Source organism: Lonchura striata, chromosome 14 (assembly GCF_050655825.1).
Source record: "Lonchura striata isolate lonStrDom1 chromosome 14, ASM5065582v1, whole genome shotgun sequence".
In the NCBI taxonomy this organism is placed as follows: Eukaryota; Metazoa; Chordata; class Aves; order Passeriformes; family Estrildidae; genus Lonchura; species Lonchura striata.
The window spans coordinates 8,082,376-8,102,421 of record NC_140716.1 but is presented as its reverse complement, the minus strand read 5'-3'; the positions used below and the strand labels follow the sequence as shown (position 1 = coordinate 8,102,421).

The 20,046-nt window shown below is 42.1% G+C and overlaps 2 protein-coding genes across 5 annotated transcripts in view; one reads left to right on the top strand and one right to left on the bottom strand.

The window, feature by feature from the left end:
• Positions 1–2,727, top strand: part of IQCK (IQ motif containing K) — a 38,234-nt gene extending 35,507 nt beyond the window's left edge. For all 3 annotated transcript variants that reach the window (XM_021539797.4, XM_085592332.1, XM_085592331.1), the window contains exon 9: positions 1,265–2,727. In XM_021539797.4, the coding sequence (XP_021395472.2) occupies positions 1,265–1,293 (29 nt within the window). In that variant the 3' untranslated portion in view covers positions 1,294–2,727. The remainder of the gene's footprint in view (positions 1–1,264) is intronic.
• GPRC5B (G protein-coupled receptor class C group 5 member B) lies at positions 2,651–18,367 on the bottom strand. 2 transcript variants are annotated; one of them, XM_021539795.3, is made up of 4 exons: positions 18,169–18,367; positions 11,286–12,299; positions 7,279–7,391; positions 2,651–5,957 (listed from the first exon to the last, which is right to left on the bottom strand). In XM_021539795.3, the coding sequence occupies exons 2-4, from the start codon at positions 12,289–12,291 to the stop codon at positions 5,913–5,915; spliced, it is 1,164 nt and encodes a 387-aa protein (XP_021395470.1). In that variant the 5' UTR covers positions 12,292–12,299; positions 18,169–18,367; the 3' UTR covers positions 2,651–5,912. The 2 variants fall into 2 exon arrangements, with proteins under 2 accessions (XP_021395470.1, XP_085448456.1); XM_085592330.1 differs by having other exon boundaries at positions 11,286–12,295; positions 18,169–18,306.
• Between the last annotated feature and the right edge of the window lie 1,679 nt (positions 18,368–20,046).

The following is a 20,046-nucleotide window of genomic DNA, read 5'->3' as shown; positions in this document are numbered from 1 at the left end:
GGGATATTAAATCCACTCTTGATTTTTCTCCTTAACTGTACAAACAGAAGCCCTAAAATCCAGAAAGGTCTTGTGCCATCGAGGCACTGGGCACATATTGCCTTGACCATTGTAAAACAGGATTTCTCCTGCTGCTGCAGTCTCATTTTGGGTTTCTAGGGGGTTGCTGTGTCCCTGCTCATACAGCAGTTTTCCTGTATGCTTTCTATGAGCTGACATTCTCCAGGTTGGGAGCACACTGAGCACCTTAAATTAGCACATGGGCCTGTTGCAGCCCAGTATTCCTGCTATGTACCAAGAGGATTTTGTTTGCTGGTTTTCAGTTGCATGCCTTAGAAGGGTAACTAAGCTCTCCTGCAACTCTATGTTCAAAAGGGGATTTTTTTGGGGGCTTATTTAGCTTTCTTTGCCTCTAGTATTGCTTTTATATTTAAATATCCCAATAAACTTGCTTGATATAAAAGGTGTATAGTACAGACATATCTTCTGAAGTGTAGGAAATAGAAAAGCAGATTTTTTTAAAGTTGAAAGGCAGTTTGTAAAATTTTAAAATATCAAAACCAGAATAAGATAGCTGAAATCATGCAAGTAGAATGAGGAACCACACTGTTGTATCAGCAGAAGAAAAACATTAGGTTAATCTGTATTACAACATTCTGAAAGAATACAGAGCTTTGAAAACAGCTTTCACTAGGGGGTGGGACATTTTACTTTTATGTAGAGCTTTTGTTCATTTAGAATTGTTTACTCCAGCAAGCAACCCTGTGCTCTTTGTTTGACTGATTTTTCCCATTTGGCAGACCCTTTGCAATCACATGGATAACATTCTTCTTTCCACTGAGACATAGAGAAACCATTCTTTATTGACCTTGCTTGCTGTCCTAAGTGACAAAAATATATTTATATGCTAGGTGAACTGAATGACTTCATCACTGACTTTTAATTGAAAATTCTTCAAAGCAAAAACCTCAAAGAGCTGCTTTCAATTTTTTTAAACAATCCAGTGGCTTCTTACTAGCAAACAGCTCTGCCCTCAGCTACACATGCACAACTCCCACAGCTGGCACAAAGATCTGTGTGCAAGTATCTGAGTGCTGAAGCTATGTCAAAACATGAAAAATAAATGCCATGCAAAGAAGAAATACACATTTTGGGTCAGGCAGGGGATTTTTATTTATTTATTGAACAACAGAGTATTTGCTGTAGAAGTATGGATGTTTTCTTTTTTGTTTCTGTTAATTTTTTTTTTTTTGTATGGTTGCAGTGGGAAGCAAATCAGAAGAGCTGGACTAACGCACACAAATCCTTCAACATCTCAGTTTTAGTTTCCTCACTAAAATTGCAAAGCTCAGAGCTCATGGACTTTGTGATACCGATTTAGAAACGCGTTTAGCATTAAAGTTTTACATGTGAGGTATTGTAAATCAAAGGCAGGTTATGTAAGGACCCAGCATGCCAAGACAAAATTCAATCTTAGTCTAAGCACAATTCTGTTAAAACAGATGGAATGGGGCACATCTAGCCAAAAATGTTGAATCTGTGTTTATCCTGTGTTCCTGAATGCTCACTTAAAACCTTTTCTGACAGGAACAAAAGTCTGGTGAAATTAAATGTGGTTCTACCCACATGTAGGCAAGTGTTAAATCTTCATTTATCATAAACTGGACTTCTCTGACTCCTGCAGAGCTACAACAATTTACACAAATCCAGGCTCCGTTCAGAACGGTCTAATTTGCAGAAACACTGTGCCCCTGCTATTCCAATGGAAGGCAATGAGAGCTGGGGTTGCTCTGCATTTCTGCAGGGGAGAAAAGTCAAAGGCCCTTTTGTTACCATTTAGCACATGTGCTGAGAAAGTGTAGAATTAAGATCCCAGTGTCAGCATTTTCAGCAATCTTATGCAGGCTACTTACTTATATCAGGTCCAAGCACAGTAAAAATCAGATTGGGCTCCTTGCTAAGGAACCCTTATTATTTTTTAATTTAGCCCTGTCAAGAACAGTCCTATTTATGCCTTTATAATTTCACAATTAGAGAAGATAGTAGCAGAACTAGAAATAATTCCATGTAAGTTAAAGGTGTAGTTGTTTTGACTAATAAAACATGGGTGGTCTCTAGTATTTGCTGTGGTTCCACAGGGATTTCTTCCTTCACTTGCACAGACTTTGTCTTCACTGTTACACCAGTACCCACCCCTTGGGTTTTTTTCTTGGTTGGTGATGATTGTTCTTGCACCAGATCTGGAAAATCAAACCATTTGAAGAAAAAACTCTCATTCTGCACTCTTCAAACCCAGCTGAATTCTTCTGTCCCCTTCTTTTCACAAGCACAAGCAATTGAACCAGAACAGGAAACTGCTGAGCCAACAGGGGGAAAAAAATATCCCTTTTGTGTTAAGAGTTTGGCTGCTGAGCTCCTTGAGTGGCTCACCATGGGTTTGAGAGGTGCCAGAGCTGAGGGTAAGTGTGGGAATGTGGCCAAAGGTGCAGGAATGTGCTTTAGGAGCCCTTTCCTTCAGTTTAGCTTTGCTTACATTGAGGAACTGCACCAAGGGGCAATCCTGTCTGTAGCAATGGAAAAAAAATCTGTGTGGATCTCACTGCAATGGAAAAAAATCTGTGTGGATTTGAAAACCAAGTGGACACAAACATTGTAAGTAAATAGTAAAGCCTTTATTCTCGTTAAGAACAGCATTTTGAAAATAAAACATTTGCCCATGCTTTACAACCTTTGTAGTTTTGTATACTTATGTACAGTCATCATGGTACACATTGATTGTCTTGAAAATCCTTTAAAGATGTCCTTAATAAGATACCAGTATGCAACAATCAGCGGAAAAAAGGGTACGTTATAAAATACACATTAATACATTTAATAAATATATATTTATCTATCAAAAATGAGCTTTAGCTCTCATCAATTAATAAAAAGCACCTGCTTTGTAATCCTGTAAGTTGGTAGAATAATCCAATTGTTTTATTATAAAAGCTACAATGCTCCCTTTTGTATGGCCTTTGGTTAGACCCAAGGCATCGAGCTCAAACAAAGCCAACCAAGATGCCTGTGTTTAGACTAAAAGCAGAAACAGCTAATTCTATAGTATTTCATGTACCTTGTTTATAGAAACAGCTGGATGTGTTGAGAGTGTTCTTCTGAAGATGCTACATATTTTCTGGCAAGTATCAAACACCCTCAACCCATCTGAAAGCAGGACACGATCTGTAGGACTTGGAACTCTTTTCCTGCCACTGATCAAAAGCTGGTCATTTTAAATCTTGTTTTGCTAACATGCTTTTGTCAGATGCTTTTTGATTTCCTTTTTCTGCATGGAAACACCATGAGCACATAACCATCAAGGGACAACATAGTAGCTTTTATAGTATAAAAGCTAATTATAATCAGGAGAACTGTGAAAGGCTTGTGCTTAGTTACTTATTCATGTTGTTCACAGATGCTCTACATTCTAGAAAACTTTCAAAAAAGGCAAAAGTAAATACTGTAACAAAAATATAAGTTAACATAAAGGTGCCTTTCTTCAATTACAGTTTTATTTTGGAGCATTTTACATCACAGACTAGTGACTTACAAAAAAAAGTTGCTCATTACTAATTGTATAAAGTTGGAAAATAAAGACCCTCCTAAATCTATTGCCACACTTTCACCACCACACTTTGAACCCAATCCTGCTAATTTTTAATTCAGTGAATAGTCCACATGACTAACCCAGCGAGACTAGTCATGTGAATTGCAGTTTGTAAGATCTGGCCATATCTTTGCATAAGCCCTGAAATTCCAAAGAACTTCATCAAAAGCAGGATTGGGAATTCTATTTATCAATTCAGTCACATCTAGAAAAAGAAAAAGAAAGTTTCTTACGATAACAATGTCCTGTATAGATTTTGTCAAAGGTCTGTAAAATGTGTATTATAATTCATAAGTCTTGGTTGTAGCATGATAAACTTTTTAAAAGAAACCTGTCCTACCATTTATGCCATGGTCATCTTATATGTTTTTATGGTAAGAGTTTTATGAGGGTTTTTTTTCTAACTGATTTTAAAAAGCAAAATTCTGCAGGCAAGTGGTGGTAATAGTTTTTTTATTGTTCCAAATTACGTGTCTTCTGGGCGGCTATCATTATCTTAAATACCTTATTTGATCAAAGCTCTGCTCATAACAAGCAAAATGTATTTCTAAGTCACTGGATAGCATGCAATATCCACCCCTACCCTACTTGCTTACTAAGGCCATCTAGTTACATACAAAATGAAATAAAGGATCCCTAAAACAAGCACATGCTTCCTTTGCCTCGAGGAGGGGAGGGCAGGGGGGAGCTGACATGACTCCTTCACTCATGCATGACAGAAAAACATTGCTTCTGGAGGAGAAGGGCTTTGAAATAAAACCCCATAAGATGATCATGGCAAGAATGGCAATAGATATTTTTCCATATATATATATATATATACATATATCTGTGTGCAACACTTAGGGACTGGTCTTGCAGCCTCTGTACCTTACGAAGACCTACTGGTGTCGATGGGACTACTCGTGGGAGTACAGGTCTGCAGGACTAGGCTCCTAATTCAGTAGAAATGGAGGTACATGAGGGATCAGGAAGACTCTTGAAAAATAAAAAGCTTGTCTTTCTTCTGCAGTATACAGCAAGTAACTTCCCTCTGTGAAGCTACTAAGCTATTCAGTTATTTGTACTTTTTTTTTTAGTTTGAAAATATATATTTTTATTACAGCATATGCGAAGTTTAATTGTTATACGTTTCCTATGCCTTCAAGTAAAAACAATTAGCTTTTAGTATTGAGGAAAGCTAAGATTAACATTGGCCAAACAGTGAGGATACAGTGATGTTTTCAATGTCCGATATGTATTAAATGTTAAAGAAAGGAATGATTGCTTGAACATAATGAAAAACCGTGGCACAACAAATGGGCAATGGGAACCGTTTAAATAACCTGGAAAAAACGAAGATGAAAAGCTTTGAAAAGTCTGCCTTGTATCAACTCAAGAAAATGGATGGGGAGGGGAGGACTAGGGAAGAAACCACCTTAAATAAACAAAAACAACAACAAACCACCTCCAGCACAGAGATTCTACTCTCTAGGCACTAAACGCACAACCACATGTAAATGCACGAACAACTGCAGTCGAGGGGAGCGGCCCGCTCGTACGAACGGGGCTCGGGGTCTCACCCCTGCGCTGCCAGCCCTGCCTGACCCCAGCCCGGCGCAGCGCCTTCCTCCCCTCCTCGGCTGCTGCCAGCCCTGGCCAGAACATCCCCCGGGCGGGCCTGGGGCTCGCACCCGGCCCGGGGCTGCGTGCCGGGTCCATCCCGGGGCCGGGGAGCCGCCGGGGCGCTCCGCAGGGAGCGCGGAGAGCGCCCGCACAGCGCGGACCGCGCCTGCCGCAGCGGCGTGGGGCTGCTCACAACTGCGCGGGGCTCCTCATGGCGAAACACGACGGGAAAAGGAGAGAAACGGAGAGAAACCCCGCGTGTTTTCACACTGTAGTGGCAATCTCTTGTGGCAACATGAATTAACTTTAGGTGAGAGGAAGGTATTTTGCAAGCAACTGGCAACCACCTAAACCAGGCTTGCCAGGCACACAAGTTACAGACAGGAGAATATCTCACACTTCAGAATACAGTATCCCCTCTGCCAATTTAAGGTGTGCCTACTTCTGTTTTAAATTAGATTCAGCTTCGGTTTTACAGTTTTGCTTTTGCAATTCTCCAGTCAACGGTGTTCACATTTAGGCAAAATCCTCAGTAGGACTTAGAAAGATCCTGGATGTTTTGTTGCTTTGTTCTGGTACTGTTATGGATTCCTTCCCTCAAAGACACACTGCCAGGGAACAACATCTGCAACAGGGATTCTTACTCTCTACAGCCTACAGCCTTTCACCAGAGGTGTCGTCCAGTGTAACTTGGCGGAGCAGTTGGTATCTGGAAATAAGGATAATAAACCCATAACTGAGAGATCTAGACTGTTCAAAAATCAGTGTTATCACGCTACATGTACACGACAGCTTTCCAGATGGTAGTTCTAGAGCAAAGTGATACAAAGAAACTCATCTTCCACCCATACAGTGCATTTTTCTCTCTGTAAAACCATGACTATATATACACATGAGCTTTGTATCCAGCTCAGAATAAAGCAATACAAACAAAACAAATTCTCAAGCTTCTCATCCTTTGCCTTCTCCCTGAGCTGCACATTCTGGCAGAGATGAATTGAAACATCAGAAAGATGCAATCCATTACTGACAGCAAAGCCAAGCCTTTTCATTTTACTCAAGTTGACATGTTTCACACAGTCTTACCCACGGAGAATTCTTGTATCTAATCCCTCTTGTCCACTAAAATCAACCAAAACTTTACTTACTTAAGAACAAAACCAAACCTCCGATCAGTTCATTTTAAACTGGTTTTAAATGTAGAGGTTGAGTTATGGAATCAGCTCATGATTCAAAAGAAAGAAAGCTCAACTCACATGAGTACAAACTGGCTCATGAGTAGATTTTTAAGAAGCATGTAAATATGCATGGAAAATGTGGGGATGAAAATTTTTCTTTTTCAACACTATGCCTTCTATATGAAATGTCTTAGGTGAAAATTAGACATAATGTGAAAAACATTTGTAAAGTCCGTTTGGCATCACTATATAACTCTTACAACAACCAGGCTGCAAAATACAGGTCTATCAACAATATGCCAAACCATTGTCCAAGGAAGAAAAATTGATGCTATTAACATGAAAATATTGTATATTCCTCTTTTATGAATCCCTTTTCAAAATATGTACAAATCTGTAAGTTACAAAGAATCACATGTATTTTACAAGAAAATTGAATATATGTGAGAGACAACCATTATCTACAATTATTTAAAGTAATGTACTCTCTGTGTAACTCACACCATCTTGAAAAAAATCAGGTTAGAAATGGTGTCACTTAATAGTTATCTTAAATACCTTAACACAAATTTAATTTGAAAGGGTCATTGAATATGTTGACTTACAAAAAGACTTGGTTCACTGAAGCTGCACTGCTAAATGTGAATAGCCAAGTAAACATATGCAAAATACTTGTTAACTACATATTTTCTAGAGGGAAGGGAAACATTACATGCATACTTGCTGCCTTAAGTTTTCATTTATAGCTTTCCCCCTACTGTAAATAAGCTAAAGCAGGTTTTTCCATTAGCAATGGTTGTATATATCAGTGCATTTCAAAGATTCCTTAAATCATCACATTTTGATACTTACAGTCCCACCATTTAGCACAACTGCCATCTCAGTTGGCTGATAAACATTGCTTCTAAAAGGAGCACTAGGCCGGCTTCCCAAACTGCCGTTCCGAAATCCTGCTGTTCTTAGCGCTGTTTGGAAAAGAGAGATCACTCTTAGAACACAATTCAAGCTGTGCAATCACAGAGCCTTTTACCTCCAGTTTAGTTACTGGGAACTTGGCCACTGATTTTAACTTCCATGTTGCTTTTGAATAGCTGTTTCCCTTGCATGTTGGGAATGGATCTCAGAAAAATGAGATTTATATTAAATGAATTGTTTCTAAGGAGGGGGGAAAACGGAACCAAATTTTTGAAGCTTGCTTAATCTCATTTCAGTGGGAGCTCAGTGTCTTTAGTCACCAAACCTGTGATGTATCTTGCACAATTTGTTTTGCAAAGTGCTCCCTGAGTTAGTCTGGATACTGTGGGGTTAAGTAATGTGTTAGACTTTGCTTTCTATCAAACTCAGTGGAAAGGGATCCAAAGCCTTGCTCAAGCCAGTAAGCAATGCTCACAACCCCCTGAGCATTACTTCAGCATGGCTAGCATATAAGGGTTTTCCAGATGTTTCAGATTATATTTACTCTGAGAAACTAGAAAGATGGAGTAAATATTGCTTTTGAATAGCTTAAACATGGCAAATCACTGAAGCCAAAGAGAAGATACTGAGTGTCCTTTTGAATGTTTATACCAGGAATTAAACAGTCTCCCCATTAATTTTAGTACAAGTTTGGGTTCAAGATGTAAATTCTGAATGAGCTATGCATAATGAGGGACACGCTGCTCTCTCTAAAGCAGTCTGAGGATTGGCACATACAAACTCCCTCTTTAATTTTGAGGGTAAATAATGACTTCAGCGAACTCGGACGTGGCCAGGGAACAGAGCTCATTTATCCACACAATGTGCGCGGTCACAACGGGCAAAACTCATCTGTCAGCTGCTGAACAGAAACGTGCCCAGTTCAGGCACCTGGGGCAAGAACTTCTCTTAGATTTAATTCAAATTACAATTCTACAGTCTCTCGCTGAAATCATGAATGAGCTCAAATTTATGAGAATTTCAGCAGAGACTTTAATGAAGCCAGGATTTATCTCCAATGTAGTTGCTCTGTGTAGAAGATTTAAATGGATCCTAGTGCCATATGCTGTCCTCTATGCACTGCTACTTCTCTCTTGGGGAGTTGTGCACCAAGATGAAGCACAGTACTGATTTAGCATGGAAATTTAGAAATTCCACCCTGCAAATGCTCAGCTGTTGACATCAGATACATATAGACCCTCACTTGCTCTCTATTTGGAAATTACATATTTTTGCAGAACACTGGGAGAAAAAATTTTGAAAATGCCTAAACTGGAACTAAATATTTTTTATTAGATATTTAACCATCTCAAGGTCAGTAACTTTTTTTTTGCTATTTGACTGCTTCTTTTGTGATAAACACACATGATTGCACTGGTATTTGCTAGTACACACAGACACAAAAAAAACCTGTATCATGCACACCATCATGAAAATATTTATACAGGATATTTACACAAAATATATGTGATCATTTCAAAGCTATCTTAAAGAGCCAGTAAATTCAATTTCATATTGCTAAATTTTCCCTATTACTGCAAACAGCTACACTTTTTTGACGTGAGAATCTGTGACAAAGCTTGTAGACAAAATACTCATTTTGGATTCTTTTTCTCACACCAGTTTTACTATTTTTCCTTGTACTTTTTACATTACTAATTAACAAATCCACTTGCATAGGGTATGTATAGGTAAAAAAACAAGCAGTACTGAGGATATTTGATATTGTCAATGCCTCTTTTTAACACTTTTGAAATTTTGTTCATTTTGCTTTTAGGCATTGGCTGTGACGATGACTGGTAGTACTAAAAGTTATTAAATGAAATTTAATGATACCAGAGCTACTTGGGCTTGGGTTTCCTGACAGCTGTAGCATTCTACATTTCACATCCAGATTTTTCTTGTTTAAGGCAAATTCTCTCTGCCTACAGAGGCTGCCCTACTAGTGTGCACTGCACTTCCAGAGGGCACTGAGAACTCAGTCAACTGCTCTTTGTCCTGGCTTCCTAAATACTTTAATATAAGTTTAGAAGGCACACCTATGAAAATAACTCTTTAAAGAGATATTTCAACCTATCATATCCCAGATTAGTATGCTCTTTAAATGGTGTTTAAGTTAGTGACTTTAAAATAGGTTTGGTTTATTAATGCTTAATGTTGTCCCTGGAATAGAGCAGCTCTTGTTGCAATGCACACCTTGAAGGTGTGCTAAGAAAGAAGGAATCAAGGAGGAAATATGCTTGTTTGAGCCTGAATGCTGTTCAGATTCTTGAAATGCTGCTTAAAATCTTTAAAAGGAGCAAAGTTATGAAATTGTTATATACAAGTATTAGTGGAAATAAGAAGAATTAATGGAAAATATGTTTGTCCAGGCATATTTTCTACTTTAACTATTTACTGAAACAAGTATTACAGTTTTCTGCTTATCATGTCTTCCAAACTTTACAACTAGTAGATCTTCCATTCATAAACATCATTCTTAAGTATGAAGTAGTTGAAGAAAGTACCCTTCCAATAATTTCTAAACTCTTGATGATGAATTCTCAAACTGAGTCTGATTAAATGGATGAAAGAAGAGAACATTCTCTTCATACCTGCAGAGCCAATTGCTCACAGGCTCCAGGTGCTTTGCCACTGACAACCATCAGCATGGGGATCTGACTTAATGACTTGGTTATTATTAAAGTATTTATTTTAAGTCTCTACCATGCTACTAAGGTTTGTCTCCAAACACTGCTGTCCCAAGCCAGTCCCTAAAGAACTGCTGCAAAGAATATTTAATCTGTTTTGATGTATAAAAAATTCCTATATGCCATGGGAATAAGAATGACAGGCATTTATTACAGTATACATTAACAAGGGCATCAGATAAGGAAATCTATTTTGTATTGTACTGTAATTCAGATAGATTAAAACAGAACATAAATTGCAGTATAATAGACAGTATAATGATTTTGTATCATACATCTATCCATTTCACAAAAAAAACCTTAATTACTGAATGATTAGATCAAAAAGGAGCTTCCAGTTCTTTTTTAAAAATGCATCCATGAATGAGAATGATACAGAGTGAAAGATCCAATTTTGTTCTTAGATCTGCCTTAGCCAGAAATAGCTTCACTGAAGCCACTGCAGTTACTTTACTATTAAATTAATTTAATGGGGGATGGAGGGCAGCAAAAAAAAAAAAAAAAAAAAAAAAGTGGCTTTAACAGTCCACAGTACAACTGCCTCTTGCTTTGGAACATTAGTAATAACAACCTTCTTTTATACATGTGATTTTTTTTTGTTTTACTACTGCCCTCATGGTATCTACTCACAGGCAAATTACCTCAAAACCTCTGTGAAACCTCAGATGTTGAAGCCTTCAGAACAAAGGCTGTGTTTGAACTGTCTGTAAGCCACTTGGCATTTTCCCCCCACAAGGGCATAAAGTGGCACTGAATCTATTTCAATGGAAAGACAATTAATAACAATTATTTTGTTGCTCAAGTGATTGAGCAATTTGTAATACAGACCACTTCATTTTTTTCTGAAGTTTTGAGAAAATATTTTGTATCAAATGTTGAAAACTCCTAATTACAAAAAATGTCATTTAAATTATTTAAAGGTTATTTTTTCCACAATGATTTTTTAAATTATTTTGGTGTTGCCTTTGCATTTTAAATTGTTCCATTTTTCAAAGAAAAATCAACATGCAGAAGATAATTTTAACCTATGTATCGTCTGCATTTTTTTTCTCTCTAACTAGGTAATTTTTTAATGAAAATTGTAAAAGGGAACAAGGTGTAGTATGGAAATTATTGTTTTTATCATGACCTTTGTTTTGAATACCTTAAAAATGCCTCGTACAGAGAGTCTTCTTTACACTACAAAAAATATAGTCCTTTATAGCCAATTTTTACCTGCATTATGTTCATCCATTGAAAAGGCTTTATTTTCCATGTAGCTCCGAGGAAGCTGTATATCTTCCTCAAAAGCGGTTTCACGCATCCTTGGCTGTGAAGTGTCAAAATAATTGGGTGTGTTTTCCTGCTGTGATGGAAGGATGGTACAGTGGACCTCTGGGATGGCATGAAAAATAACAAACACCCAGCCACTGGACACCAGTGCAATAGCCAGAGTGGGATCACTCCATTTGTCTCTTCTCTGGAGCTTGGCATTACCGAAGAGGTACATAGTCATCCAGGCTACCCAGATCAGAATGGAAAAGAAAAGGGTGATAATGAGGCATACTCCGTTCTTCTTCCATTTCTTAAACTTCCCACAGAGAGTGAAAAACGAAAATCCCATGGTAAATACCATCAGGAACATAACGTAAATGGAAGCCATCACAAAATCCATGGGCTCGTAGCTGCAGGCCAGCTTGTTATCTCTGACAATGGTCAGGATCAGCCACTCGGTTGCGATGATGACCTGCACCAGCATCAGGCAGGTGGCCACCCCGGCCAGGTGCCAGCCAGACGGGCTCTTCCCGTGGCGAACGAGTCTGCGAAGCCTCCAGGCTTGGGCTAGCAAGCAGGAGAAGCACAAAGCAAAGATAACTCCCCACAGGAACCTTCGGGTGGAGCACACCATTTCATCTTCCTGGATGATGAAAGCAAACGTCAGCCCAAACAGTCCCAGAGTCCCAAAGAGAAAGAGGAAGTGCATTCCCAGGGGGCTCTTCTTCTCTTTGTCCTTGATGAAGGGCAGCCTCACCAGCAAAATCAGCATCAGCAGTAAGGTGGTCAGCACACCCGCCCCCGCCACGGCCTCCAGAACGATCCCCCAGATGGCATCCAGGTCACACAGGTACACGTACTGCGGGAGCAGGTCCAGCCCGCACCCTCGAGGGGTGCTGGAGTTCTCTGAAGAGCCATAGCTGATCACCAAGAGGAGGAAGAAACCAATGGCTGGGTAGGTTTTCATTTTTCTGTCTGAGACAACAAAGTATTTGTTTAGCTAGAGCTGAGTTTGGAGGATTTCACAGTCACTGAAGCCCAGCTCGTTTCAGTAGCCCATGGTTACAGTTTTTGCACTGGATTTGCAGCTGGTACAGCCTCCCCCAGCCCCCTCCACTGCCCTCCCAAAAGCTGCTTTTGCCTGTTGTACTCAGAATGAAAAGTGACTCATTGCTCTGTTTGCACAGATTGAAAACAACATTTCCAAACTCTGACCCTGCAAATGGCCTACACCAGCCAGAAAAAATTATGTATCCTGTTGCAAATATTACATTATCTGCAACACTTGGACACTTACTACCTGTTTAAATGTAATACGCCATTCAAATCAAGGTTCTTAAAGCATGTTTAAGTGGCACTGGGCCTGATGCAGGTGTGAGCAATATCACAATTAGACTGTCCCACAGCCTTTGCTCCTTTTACTGGAACAAAGACAAAATCAAAACCACTTTTAAATTACTACTTTTTAAAGGATAAAGCAATCCAAGGAAAATAAACATTGTATATTGAAAAAAAAAAAAAAGAAAAATATTGTTTTCATGCTTGGTCAGTAGGCAGTTATCATATTCATTTCTTTCATCCTCTTCCAAAGCCCAGATATTAGATTGCATTTGGAAATGGGAATGGTAGTCTAGAAAAATGCCATGTTCTGTGACAATGGTGCACAAATGCAGTGTCATCAATTAACTAATCAAAAATAAATGCCTCATTGTGCTTCTTAGCCAGTCCAAAGCCACTCAAAGGAAACAAATAACAAAAACCAGAGCATCTCTTTCTTGGATCCAGAGAGTGAACATGGCAAACTCTCCAGGAACCCAATACATCCCACTTGACCACTAGGACCACAAGCCTAGAGAAATCCCAACTTAGTTTCAGGAATAACATGGGTTAGGTGCTTTAAAAATACACATTATGGCATTTGCTTTCATTAAGCAAAACAGGGCAAAGGAGATTGTTAAAAAATGTAACCTTTAACTCCCAGTCTGCCTCAGCCACAGCCCAGTAAGGGCAGTCCGGAGTAAACACTGTGAGGAGCAGACCTGAAACCTGACTCTGTTAACCTTCACCAGCAGTCAGTGCTGCAGGTTCCAGCAGCATTCTCCTCACTGATGTGAGGCACTTTCAGGCTCCCCCTGGTACTGCATGACCACGAGGAAGGAAGGCACTAATGTTAGTCCATGTGAGCCACACAGCTCATGGGACATGTTCAGGATGCAAAGTGAAAAGCAGACAAACTATCAGGAGCTCTTTTGTAAGCCATTCAACAACCCTGAATACCTGTCCAAAGAGATTTCACAGATTAGAACTGCTTTTAATGAAAACTTTAACAATTCAAAGTAGTGGTGCAATGTTGCATTGAGCACTATCAGTCATAACCAACACAAAAACTATTTACATAGACTGTCTGAAACTGTACTGTGTCTCTTAGAGATGAGAACTATGGATTTTCTCGTGCTTTACAGTCCTGTAATAACCAAAGTTAAATCCTGAGCATCAGAATCTTCAAACCAGTGTTGTGATCAATGGCCATTTTCAGCCTCTATCAGAGACAGATGATGAAGCTCAGGATGTTTCCTATCAGGGGCACCAAGACTGCAAACATGCCAATGTAAACCTGGAATGACTCCATGGTCTTCACTCCCACAGGGTACAAAACATCCCATTACAAACCTTCATCTCCGAAGTGGAAGCTGTGACAAATAATGTGATGTGGGCTTGGACAAACAGGAAATGGGTAATGGGCAATCTCTGCCAGCCCATAGATATTAATCTTTGCACTACTGGAAGGGCTGCAATGTTCTAATGATGCAATGACCTGCTAAGGACAAATTATTCGGTTTTTTCTTACCTAAAGTAAGGTACTTTATGGTTGATTCGTAGAATATACACTTGTTTATATCTGATCTGTGTAACAGGTTATTCACTGACTCTGTTGCAACACCCATGTTAAAAACACTGACTTTACAGACAGTGAAATATATTCATTTTTGTATTGAATATATGCTCAATAAACCTCCTTGCCCTTCAAGTACATAATTAACTAGACGAAAACATTCCAAAGATAGTTCTCCAATTCCTTTTATGCACAGTCAATTCCTACTGCAACTAGTGAATTTCCTCTTTAGAGTATTTGAAACGTCCTGAAAAGTGTGAAATGGTCGGTGCCTGCTGACACACGAGGGGGAAACCCACTGGGATCTCCTAAGGCAATGCCCCAAACCATTTCAAGAAGTAGGAGGTCATGTGGAAAATGATTCAGAATTCATTCTAAATGTCACCCAAACTAGAAACAATAAACAGCCCTAAAGTGAGGGTCATGTTAACTTTCCACTATCCCATCACTTACAAATTATGGCAAGCATGGACTAAATTGCTTCCAATGCTAGCTTTGTTTATTAGCTACTCTCCAACGACCTGGGGGGGAATTAATTAAGTGCAAGTATCCCCAGTTCTAGGATATTTTCCAGTTTTCTGGTTACTTTATTCATGTCATGTAACCCTCATGTGATTGAGCTATTCTAGGACAGTCTGTTTCCATGGAGATTGTGCTGCATGGGTAAGCAGTCATATTGTCAGGGCATCATTTGTTTCCTCTTCCTATTTGGAAGTGTTTGGGAGGGGGAAGGGAGGGTTAATGAATTTGAGTATTTCCCCCTCCATGAAGAAGTGGTTAGTATTGGAAAGGGGGGATTAAGTTGTGACAAAATATATTCAGAATTTAAAATACATATTCTGAAATATAGAGGTGTTCAACTCAAGATTTCCCAAGTTACTTTCTACTTTTGGGAAAGCTGATGGGACATAATCTGTGGTCCTCTTAGAAAGGTCCCAGACAGCCACAGTACTGACCAAGAAAATCTCTAGGGCTGCTGACAGTTATTCCTGGTGAAACAACTTCCTACCCAATGTCAGTGAGTCTCACTAAACTCTAGATCCTGCCCAGACCAAAGCTGGCAAGCAGAGCTTGAAGTCTCCAAAGGAGGAATCTTTTCCTCCTAACTGCTATCAACAAAGCAGTTTGTTTCTAACCTGTTTACTATCAGTTTCTGCCTAATGGGGTAAAACCAGGCAATATTAATAATCTACCCCCGGAGACATTACCAGCCAAAAACATTTCCTCTTTCTAGTGCTGATAATCAGCAGTGAATACAGTTATAAAAACAGGGGAAAACACTGCATTACAAGCACACAAGTTTGGCAAGTGAATACCACACTTCATCTAAAATCACAGATTCTATCATTTTAAGGGAAAACTGTGAAGTTTATTTTTCAGAAAAGTTGTTTTTGTACAAAAACCAGAAATACATCATTATGAGGGTTTTATTAAAAGAGTATCTTCCTCAAGCCTGTGCAGTGGGTAGGATGGCAGAATTCTGTGTCTCTTGAGATTTTATGGCAAAATTTTACTGCACATTCTCTCTGGCTGTTATTTAAATCAGTAACTGTAGAGGAAGAGTATTTTTACATTAGGTCTTACAAAAGTTATGCAACCTCACAGTAGTAACAATAGCGCTCTATTCGGCTGGCACTTCACTCCTGCTGCCAGAGAACTACAGTACCACAGGAGTGCCACCGAAACACTCCAGCACAGACACAACCCCTGCATACTCCAATGAACTGTGCACAGGGAACAAAAGTAACTTGAGATTTTTTTTCTCTCCCAGTTTCCTCTCCAAAATTTTATTTTGGTAAAGCCATTAAGGCAGCATACCTGAAACCAGAGCAATCAGGAACATTTACAATCAATATTCTAATCAATAAGCCTTACACATTTTGAACAAAAGAAGTGAACAATTAGCAGGGCAGCTTCAAATCCAGTACTCAATTTTTGGCTCAAAATTTGCTCTCAATGACAGCTGTAATAACTCCACTGTTTTCTACAGAGTGAGGTCCCCTTCATTACATTCCATTATCTGGCACAGAGTCACTACAGAAATTGCAGAGACAAAGCTGCCCCAGCGGGTACAAACTACAATTACAAGCAACTAAGCAGAAACAGAAAATCTCCTAGTTGTCATCAAAAAGTTGTCACAGTTAAAAATCAATGAGGCTTTCTGTAGCTAAAGTCTTCTGACCAAAGCTTACAAAGGGATCAAAAAGACACGGCTGTATGCTGCTGCAGAATATATACACAGAATAAATGTGTAATCATGCAAAGAGTTAAGGTTAGGCTATTCATGGTTAGATGCATTATCTGCTCCTGTACCTGCAGTTCAAATGTTAGTCAACTGACACAGGGAGATGCATTAAATGGCAGAGAAGAAAAAACAAGCTAGTAAATATAAGCAATAATAGCACAAATAGTCACCTGCTCTGCCACCCAAGCAGAAGACTGGTTCACTGTGTAATTTCCAAAAGAAAACCACCCCCGCCACGAATTGTTGTGGAGAGATGTGAGTGAGTGAGGAATTAATCACAACACAGGATCTCTGCCAGCTGCTTTTGATCAGAACTGAAGAATGAGCTCCAGGACTGATAACAGAGCAGCAACAGCCAAGTTGAGATCAGACTACTCAAGAGACGTGTATATTTCCAGAATAATAATTAATAGTGCAATTGTACTTTGCAGGCAAAAATACAGCAGTGATTTTGACAGCCTCTGCATCAGATACACATCATGCTCTGTTACAGCCTCGTGGTTACAGAAGGCAAGACCCCGCTCCAAAAAGGATATGCAGAAAACGTATTGCTTTCATTTAGAAATACTTTGTGATGCTGAATACCCTATGAAATGATCTCTCTCGTTTTCTAGGAGCTGAATTCCCTGTGGTCAGATCTGTGTATCACGTGTGCCCAGGTACTTCTGACCATAGCGCCTGGTGTTGAATTCACAAGCGATAGCAATCAATTACAGTAATCAACGTTTTTATTTTCTTTGCTAATTCTCCGACTGTTTCTATTCATGTCAGAGCCTTCTAGCAGATGGCTACATCTGTCATTTGATTTCTCCTGATGTAGCGAGACAACACCTCAACCCCGATATTCCCTGCTGGTAAGCAGCAAGGGGATCCCCGTTAAACAGCTACTCGGTACTAGCGCTGATCACCGAGCTGGGTGTTTGGGTTCAGCACGCAGGAAATCCAGTTAGCCTTGGGATAAACATTAAGGGCAGGTGTAAACAAAGGGTTCACATAAGTGCTAAATCCTCTCTCTGCGTGGCTTTGCGGAGAGGTAACACAGAAACAGAGCTTTTATTAACTCGAGAGAAAACTGCTGCGCACCCGCACCCCGCCGGAGCTCCCGCCAGCCCCGGGACCGGACCGCGGCGGCCAGGGACCAACAAAGGCTCCTTCCCTGTCACTGCCCCGGAGCTCCCGCTGGGGAATGCGATGAGGTGCCGGGCTCGGCTGCAGCTACCCCGCGTACGACCGCGGTGCGAGGCCAAGCGGCCCCTCCGTGCGGCCGGTGCGCGGCTGCCTCCGCTCCGCGCTCGCCTCGATCCGCCTGCAGCCTCCTCCTGCTGGACGATACCTATCTCGCTTCAGCCTCCGCTCTTTTGTCCCTTCGCTCATTTCTCTCTTCGGTTTCTTTTTGCCGTCTCTTCGTCCCCCGCCTGTCCCCGCTCTTCTTCCCCATCCTCTCTGAACTCCACTGCCCTCCTCGCCAGCCCTCCGCCCCGCTTCCCGCAGCGCAGCCCCCTGCTCCGAGCCCCCCCCCGTCCTGCCCTATATCCCATCTAATCCCCCCCAGGATTCCTATATCCAGCCTGTTGTCTGCTGGCGGCCACCGGAGCTAATTCTGCGGGCAGCGCAGGGCGCCGAGCCGGGTGCCCTGGCCCGCAGCCCTACCCCGGGCGTACCCCCGGAGCCGGCCCGGGGCCGCCGTCCCCCCGCCCCCGGCTCACCCGCTGTCTGCTGCGGCCGAGGGCGGCGGGGAGCTCTGTCCGCCAGCCCTCCGCAAGTCACATCCCGGCTCCGGCGGCGCGGCGGCTCCGCGGCGGGGAGCGAGCGCGGCGCCCGCGGCGGCTCATGGAGCGCTCGGCGCCGGTGCGCGCCCAGCGGAGCGGAGCGGAGCGGAGCGTGCCCGCCGCGCTCTGCGCCCGCCGCTCCGCCGCGCCACGGCCCCGCGGCCAGCCCCCTCCCACCGCCCCGCCCCGCTCGGCACGGCTCGGCTCGGCACGGGCAACCGGGACAGGGACGGGGCGTCCCACAGCGCCGGGGCGCCCTGGCTGCGCGGAGCTGCCCGGCTCCAGGGCAGGGGCACGGTGGGGGCGCGGGCGCACACTCACACACACACACTGCTCACACACTGCTCACACATACACCCTGCTCACACATGCTGTTCACACATACACACTGCTCACATACACTCTGCTCACACACACCCACACGCACTACTCACTCTGCTCACACACGCACTGCTCACACACTCTGCTCACACACACACACGCACTGCTCACACACTGCTCACACACACACTCTCAAACACGCTACCACATCCTCCCAGTCCCGCTCTCCCCCTCCGCAGCCCGGCGCCCCGCGTGTGCAGAGGTGAGGAGCTTTTCAGCCCTCTGACAACGGGGGCTTTTTTACGTTCAAACCCTCTCTAGGTGTAGCTTCCGACCTGCCACAGCCGGCGACAACAGCTAAACAAACACTCGGAAGAGAAAACCTTGGGAGCGTGTGTAGGGTGCGAGCGACGCTTCACACGCAGGGTCAGCCCCTGCGAGCGCGGCAGGTCCTGCCAAGGTGCTGGGCCCTGCCCCTGTGTGCCTCCTACCCTCGACGGGCAGCTGCTGCCCTGCTTCTCGGCTTCTCCACAGCTCAACCCTGAGACAGTCAGAACCCTTAGCCAGGGCTTCCCACAAACTCCAGGAGGAGTTATTTGTAGGAAGAAAAGACAGTTTCTGTATATGATGTGCATGAGCAGCAGAAATTCATGAGCCATTTCAACAGCTTAGAGTCCATCTGCCTGACACGTCCATGACCGACAGCCTCAGTGTGTTGTGCATCCCTGGGTTATGCACCCCTGCCTTCCTGGGTTATTCTTCTCCTAAAACCACTACCAACAGTCTGGGCAGGCACAGCTGACATGGCATCAGCAGCAGGGAGTACGTGGAATGTGTCCTTCCTGAACACCTGCCCTTCTTGCCAGGTTTCCATATCCAGAGCCTTCCAAGGGGAAATATCTGCCCTGAAACGTGCGTTCTGCAGTGCAGCAGAACTGTAACCTTTAAAGAGACTCTTCCTAACGTGCGTGGGCTTATTTACCTGTCATTTATGATGCCTTGGGGGGTAACCTGAACTTCTCAGCGTGGTTGACAGGGAGTAAATTGGATGGTGGGGTTGGACTGTAATTGCCTGTGTTTAGGAAGGGCAGCAGGTGAAGAAAAGCTGAGGCCAAGGGACAATTTCACATTTCCACTCTGCACTCTGTTCTTTCTCAATTTCTCTATCTTGCTGCTTTCAGGTTTTAGGCACTGTATGGTTGTTTGTTTTTTTTTTTGGTCACATGTTAACAGCAAACCCTGCCCTCACATCAGTTGACAGCTACACTCCATTCAAAGTTAAGCAGGATAATTTTACAGAAACCGAAGTGGTGAGAGATGAAGTTGCTGTGAACTGCCCAAGGTCACCCAGCAGTCTGGCAGAAAAGTGGAAAATACTGGTTCAACAGATCAGTCTGTACCCCTGCTCCATCTTGGGAGCCTGAGCCAAGCACCCAAATACTACAGTACCAAGCAAAGACCTTTTTGTGTATAAATAAACACACAGAGTTCTCT